Source organism: Convolutriloba macropyga, chromosome 6 (assembly GCF_964194025.1).
Source record: "Convolutriloba macropyga chromosome 6, txConMacr16.3, whole genome shotgun sequence".
Lineage (NCBI taxonomy): Eukaryota > Metazoa > Xenacoelomorpha > Acoela > Convolutidae > Convolutriloba > Convolutriloba macropyga.
The window spans coordinates 58278675-58285990 of record NC_134473.1 but is presented as its reverse complement, the minus strand read 5'-3'; the positions used below and the strand labels follow the sequence as shown (position 1 = coordinate 58285990).

Below are 7316 nucleotides of genomic sequence, written 5' to 3'. Positions count from 1 at the left end.
AAAAACAGATTGAGTCTTCCGTTTTTTGGCTAGGAAACTTGTTTTAGAGACAATTTCTTGTATTCAAAACCAGTATTTTCAAGAGTGGGGCATGATTTGTCAAAATGGCTCCAAAAACAACTTCTTTGAGGATCGAGCAACATCAACTCGCTTTTTCTCATCATTAAAAAGTGTTGTTGCGTATTCATCAATAGTGTCTGATCGAGTTATAACTAAACAGCTCCACAGTGTAAACTTTGAAACAAGGAGGCTCGGTAATGTGCGCACGATCGGTAATGTTCCGACCCCGCTCATCCACATTCTTGACTTAATTGGCTACCAAATCATGAAGAGATACAACACATTCAAAAACATACATATCGTGCCACAAACCATTAATGGAATAAAATAATTTCAGAGGGCTCATGAAAGTTTTTGTAATAGGACTAGTACAAAAGAAGATAAAAAAAATCAAATAATAAACTTTAATTACGACCGATACTCGATGTCTATATTAAAAAAATCATGACAAAGTCAAACTCGCATCAGATAATACCTCAACAAAACAAATAAACCTATATTTCATTAAAAATGTTGTGTAAACTATCCTCAATACGACTTGGTAATAGGTCGACCAAAAGGGCAAGAAAATGCGAAGTTTCAAAAATACAATTCTATCTTTGAAAACAATTAATTTCAAAAAGACTAATATGCTTAGATTTTAATTTAAATCACTATAATTTTTATTTATATTTTCATAGGAAACTATTGGGACCTGTCATTATCCAGCGTACGTCTTACGATTACAAAAAGAAGGAAAAATACAGGAGAAGTTAAAAATTCAAATAAACCTTGCGCGAAAACGACAGTGAGGCCGTTTAAACCATAAATTTCTCTCTCAGAGCTTTGAAAATTTTCAATTGCGCAATGTTTCAAAGCCAATGGGACCTATCATTATTTCTAATTTTTAAACGAAAATCCTTTAAAGTGTACAAATATATAAAAATCTAAAACATATTATTTCTGAAATCTCGTTGTAACAAAGCCGAGAAAACATTAATTTGAAATTAAAACTATAATAAAATTATAACTTGTACCGTTTAAAATATAGCTCCCTGGAAACAGGGTGTGGCCTGTCGTTACATAGGCTAAGCTACAAATCGACCCAAAAACGATTTAAAAAAGCGCGAAACTCAAGAATACAAGCAAGTTTTTTGACAACAAATGTTTTCAAAAGTCACAGCAAACATGAGATTTCAACATAATGAGATAAATTAAATTGCAACACCTCATGAAGCCAAATGTCTCATCTGTACAATCCTTCCTTATAAAAGGACTACGTAGAATTGAAAACAAATAATTATATAACTAACGGAAAAAGTAATGCCTGAAAGGCAGCTAAGATTTCTTATTAGTGCGATTGAGTTACAAAAATGAAACTAAAAAATAGACAGTTGAAAAAAATCTTTTTTATGGTAACTTGGAAGTCATAAAACAAACTTTAAGTTGAAATCTTAAATAGGTTCAATTATACGTCCTGAAAAGCAACCGAGACCTATAGTTATCAGGTATGCGTCGTAGAATAAAGTAGAACAAAAGACAATCATAGGCGAAAAGAAAAAATCACTAAACATGGCGAGAGAAGTGTGTCTCATCGCAAAAGCATGAACTATTCAACAAAAACAAAAACATATTCAGATACGCCCCTTTTCAGCGCTGCGCCTTTTGTCATCTTTGCTTTCACTCAATTGGATCTGTCTAAAATGTGATAACTTGACAAGAAAACAAAATGAACTTATAAAATGGGCAATTATGCTCAAATATATAAAATAAATAAGCGGGTAGCATTGAAACCAAGATACCCAAAGTTAATAATAAAACCGTTTAAGGCATTAACTAATCAATTACAGGAAATTATTTCCATAGTCTTATTTGAAACTACACCAGAAAATGAGAGAAAAAAGATAAAACAGTGGCAAAAATTCGCAAATTCTAAGACATTTTCTTCAAACAAATAAATTAAGAGTCATAGTAGTACTAGTAGTAGTAGTAGTAGTAGTAGTAGTAGTAGTAGTAGTAGTAGTAGTAGTAGTAGTAGTAGTAGTAGTAGTAGTAGTATTAGTAGTAGTAGTAGTAGTAGTAGTAGTAGTAGTAGTAGTAGTAGTAGTAGTAGTGGTGGTAGTAGTAGTAGTAGTAGTAGTAGTAGTAGTAGTTGTAGTAGTAGTAGTAGTAGTAGTAGTAGTAGTAGTAGTAGTAGTAGTAGTAGTAGTAGTAGTAGTAGTAGTAGTAGTAGTAGTCGTGGTAGTAGTAGTAGTAATAGTAGTAAAAGACTCAAGAATACTACCTTGAGGAACGCCACTGGTAATCGTAACTTCATCTGACAATATTCCGATGATGTTAACACGCTGTTTTCTTCCGGTTAAGTAAGAGAACATAAGCTGCAAGAAATCATTGTCAAGACCGTACAACTATAGCTTTTTAAGCAAGATTGCATCATCTACATTGTCAAAATCTTTCGCAAAATCCAAGTAAATGATAACGAGTTCGACGTTCTTGTCATAGTTTGCATAAATTTCGTCAAGAAAAATGAACAGTTGAGTAATTGTTGAGTGTCCCTTTTTGAAGCCGTGCTGCCTACTGCTCAATTTATAGTGGAATTTCGAGTAAAGTAAGTCAAATAGAATTTTCTCCAATATTAATGATAATCGAGGTAATATGGAAATGGGTCTATAATTCTCAACTCCGTTTTTTGACTCCTTCTTGCGGATTGGGGTTATGAAGGAGCACTTCCAAAGTGTTGACCACTTGTGGAGAAATAGGATGTTAGTGAACACTAAATGAACTAGAGGAGCTAATGTAACAGCGCAGTTCTTGAGAACGAATGGAGGAATACCGTCTGCAACAGCGATAGCGCTTGGAGGGACGTTTTCAGACATAAGGGACGTTTTCAGACATACTTGGAGGGACGTTTTCAGACATACTTTTTGTAGACATAAGAGAAATTCGATAACAACTAAAAGAAATGCTCACTACTATACCTCTGAAAAATCAAGTCAATTTGATCTTTGAATGGAGAGATTAAGTCATTGGACTACAAAAAGTATAACAAACAAAAAAAAATCAGAAGTTCAAAAAAATTTTATCAATTCTTCGGAGCCAAAAAAAGCATAAGATTAACTCTGAACCATAATATGTGGTCGTTGGACCTCATTTTTTGTTAGTATCATCTGTAATTAATTGAGCCCTGATTTGAATGGATCAACAGTAATTAACCTTAAAAATAAATAAAGGCGGAAAGATTTTGACAAAAAGCCGCCTCCAATAGAAGTTTTGATTGTAACGATCAGTGGTTAGATCAACGTCAACCATGATATTACTGCGCGTCTAAGAAAACACTTAGTTGTTCAAATGTTCGCAAAATACATTAAATTTTAAACGAAAAAGTTAAAAAAAACTCTCAAAGTTATAGAAGAATCTTGAGGCCGTCGTGAGTACAACTAGCTCTCTTTTTGAGCTTACGAAGCATATGATTTCAGTATAAAGGTGTCTACACCCAGCAAATTTAAAGAAAGAGGGCTAAAATGGCATATTTGGTCACATTTTGATGAAAAAGTCCTAAATTTTGAAAAGCTTAGCATAAATTTTAACCAAAAAACTCGGATTCAACAATTAAACAACCCTACTCTATATTTGAAAATAAAATCAATAACCTTACCGTTAAACATTTTAAGATTTTTTTAGCAGAATTGACGACTATTTGCTCAGAAATTCGGAAAATTTGAATAAAAACAACGTAATATTGTCTACTAATCACAAAATGCTAACCTCAATAACTCTCTGTAAGGATGCAAAAATCAAAAAATCCTTTTAATTCCATATTATACGCAGGAAGGGCTTTCTAATGATACCACTCACAACTCTCTGCATTTATTATATCGATCTGCTAAATGTGATAGAACAAAAAACTCATATGAGTGTATAGTTCCTCTCCCCACAAAAAGTGGGTCAGAACAAAAATGCTATGTGGGTTTCCTTGTATCTACACTCCGCAAAAGGTAAAGATTTCTCAATAATTTATTGAATGATTTCAGATATCCAATTTGGAAACCAAAATTACTCCAGTGCCATCTAATACAATATTTGCTTTTCTACCGTTGATCGGCGATGGCCTCTTTTTCAACTAACTTTCAAATTAGTTCTTAATTTTTTGTCCATTTGCACGTTCTTATCAGTTGTCGTGGAAAACAAACATACACGAGTAAGTCTACGCCAGCAAAAACTAAATTCCAGGGTCGAGGTTTTTGGGTAAATTTTTGTAAGAAATGTGGTGATTTCTGTGAATGCGGTGAAAAAATTATTTCACCGCATTTCTTACAAAAACTCGCTGGAAAACTCACCGCATTTCTTACAAAACCTCGCTGGAAAATTCACCGCATTTCTTACAAAAGTCAAGGCATCGAATTTGCGGCAAAATAATGTAAGAAATGCGTTGAAAGCGGTGAATGAGGTGCAAAAAAATTTCTTCATATTTCACCGCATTTCTCGCAGAAATTCATCGTGAAATTCACCGCAATTCTTCAAAAAATTCCCCGCCTTTGCTTTCCAACGTTTACTCAATCTGATTTCAATTCACAACAAATATCCAAGAAGTAACCGAAAGTTGGCGCAGTGGAATACACAGTTGAAGGCATGCCGGAGGCCTGAGGTTCAAACCCTTGTAGGGACTATTCTTTTTTGTAAGAATACTGAGAACGCGGTGAAAAAATGTATTTCAACAAGATTCACCGCATTCACCGCAATAAGTTGTAAGAAATACGCGGCAAAAATTACATATTTTCACCGCATTTCACCGCATATCTTACAAAATTCACCGCGAAATTCATATTATTTCTTACAAAAATTCAAAGCATTTGCTTTCCAACGTTTACTCAATCTGATTTAAATTCAAAACAAATATCACAGAAGTAAGTAAAAGTTGGCGCAGTGGAATACGCAGTTGAAGGCATGCCGGAGGCCTGAGGTGCGAACCCTTGGAGGGACGCTTCTTTTTTGTAAGAATACTGAGAACGCGGTAAAAATAAATAATTGACGGCGATTCACCGCATTCAATGCAAAAAGATGCAGGAAATACGCGATGAAATTTACTTTTTTTTCACCGCATTTCACCGCACTTCTTACGAAAATTCACCGCCAAACCTCGACCCGGGTTTGCGGCGTATTGCTAATGTCTTTTTTCATCATAAGAAATCTTCATAACAAATAGCGGAGGCTAAAATATTGAGCTCATTGTATAATTCTATAAAATATTATTATAGAGATGAAACTTCACAAAACGTAATAGAAGCTTTAGCTTAATAATTTTGAGTTATTTGTAGTTTAATAGCCATTTTTAGCTGACAAAAAGGGGCGTACGTTTTAACAATAGCAATTTTTATGGCAACTATGTTCTCGAAAAGAAAATGAACAGTTTTGTTTACAATTGTTTAAGTATCTGTGTTCTTCTGCTACGTTTTATACTTCTTGACATTTCATAAAACAAACTTTGAAAGCTTTTGTTCAAAATAATCGTGATCAAATTACTCTCAACAATTACGCTTAGACGTTGAAATTGAAGTCACATGTAGGAGATAAACTCTTCCGATTATTTAATGATTATAATAACAGATGTAAATATATTAAAAGTAACGACTCGTGAATTGTTTAGTATGAATAATCTCCGGAATCGGCGTTCATTATAATTTTCTAAATCTCGAGTTAAGCGTAGCTCAAGTTATGAGAATCAAAATGTCTGCGTACTCCGCTCAAATTCATCACTTCGCAGTATGGGTGAGGCTTTTCCTTCTCAACTTTTCTAAAAATTATTTGATAAGGCGTTTCAAAATTTTTCCAAATATAATGAAGGAAAAACCCATGAACAAACAAATGGCGATGAAACCTCGCTTCGAGTTTTAATGTGAAATAAAGCGAACGTGAACAGCGAACAGAATTTTGTCCATGAAATTGATTCATCGGTTAACACTTAGGCTTCAATGAAATTAAGATGAACAATTGATGCGTCAATGGTTCATCGTAATTTAATTGAAGCCCAAAATTTTAACCAGTGACTCAGTTTTATTTCATAGACAATTTTCTAATTGCTGTTCAACCCCGGGTTGGGCTTTCAGTAGTAATCCAAAAACTAATTAGAATGCTCCGTCCAACAAATTAAAATCACCACGATGGTCGAGTTAACACCCGGGTCGAGGTTTGGCGGTGAAATTTTGTACGAAATGCGGTGAAATATGGTGGAAAAAAATTAAATTTTAGAGTCGCGGTGATTTATTTAATTTCACCACGTTCTCAGTATTTTTTCAAAAGGGAGTCTTCCTTAAACGGGTTTGAACCTCTTAACTCCTGCATGCCTTCAACTTCCTAATTCACTGCTCCACCTGTATTCTGACTCTATGATAATACTTGTGAATTTAATTCAGTTTCAGTAATCGTTGGAAAGCAGATGCGGTGACTTTTTGTAAAAAAGAGGTGAATTTCTCAAAGAATTTTTGTAAGAAAAGCGGTGCAATGCAGTGAATTATTTTTTTCACCGCATTTCTTACATTAATTTGCCACAAAATTAGATGCGGGGAATTTTTTGTAAGAAGTGGGGTCAATTTTGCGGTGAAATTTTGTAAGAAATGTGGTGAAATGCGGTGAAATTTTTTTTTCGCCACGTTCACCACAATCACCGAATTTCTTTGCGGGTCGAGGTTTTTGGGTGAATATAAATTAGATTCATTAAAAATTGGAAAGCCAATGCGGTAAATGTAGAAATGTAAGAAATGCGGTGAATTTCGCTGTGAAATTTTGTAAGAAATGCGGTGAATTGAGGCGAATTTTTTTTTCATCGCTTTCACCGCATTTCTTACATTAGTTTATCACAAATGTCAATGCGATCAATTTTTGTAAGAAAACCGGTGAATTTCGCGGTGAATTTTTTAATTTTTGTAAGAAATGTGGTAAATGCGGAGAATTTTTGTAAGAAATGCAGTGATTGCGGTGAATGCGGTGAAAAAAATAATATGCCGCATTTCACCGCATTTCTTACAAAAATTTGCCGCGAAATTCACCGGTTTTCTTACAAAAGATCATCGCATTGGCTTTCCAAGCAGTGGAAGGTATGCAGGAGGTCAGAGGTTCGAACCCGTGTGGGGCCGATTCTGTTTTGAAAGAATTCTGAGAATGCGGTGAAAATAAATAATTCAGTGCGGTTTACCGCATTCACTGCGATAAGATGTAAGAAATAAGCGCTGAAAATAATTTTTTTTTCGCCTTTCACCACATTTCTTACTAAAATTCAACAC

At 34.3% G+C, this 7316-nt stretch overlaps 1 protein-coding gene across 1 annotated transcript in view; it reads left to right on the top strand.

Moving 5' to 3' along the window:
• The first annotated feature begins 5651 nt into the window (after positions 1 to 5651).
• LOC142341360 (uncharacterized) overlaps positions 5652 to 7316 on the top strand; it is a 79754-nt gene continuing 78089 nt past the window's right edge. The window contains exon 1 of the mRNA XM_075392288.1: positions 5652 to 5805. Within this exon, the coding sequence (XP_075248403.1) occupies positions 5752 to 5805 (54 nt within the window). The 5' untranslated portion in view covers positions 5652 to 5751. The remainder of the gene's footprint in view (positions 5806 to 7316) is intronic.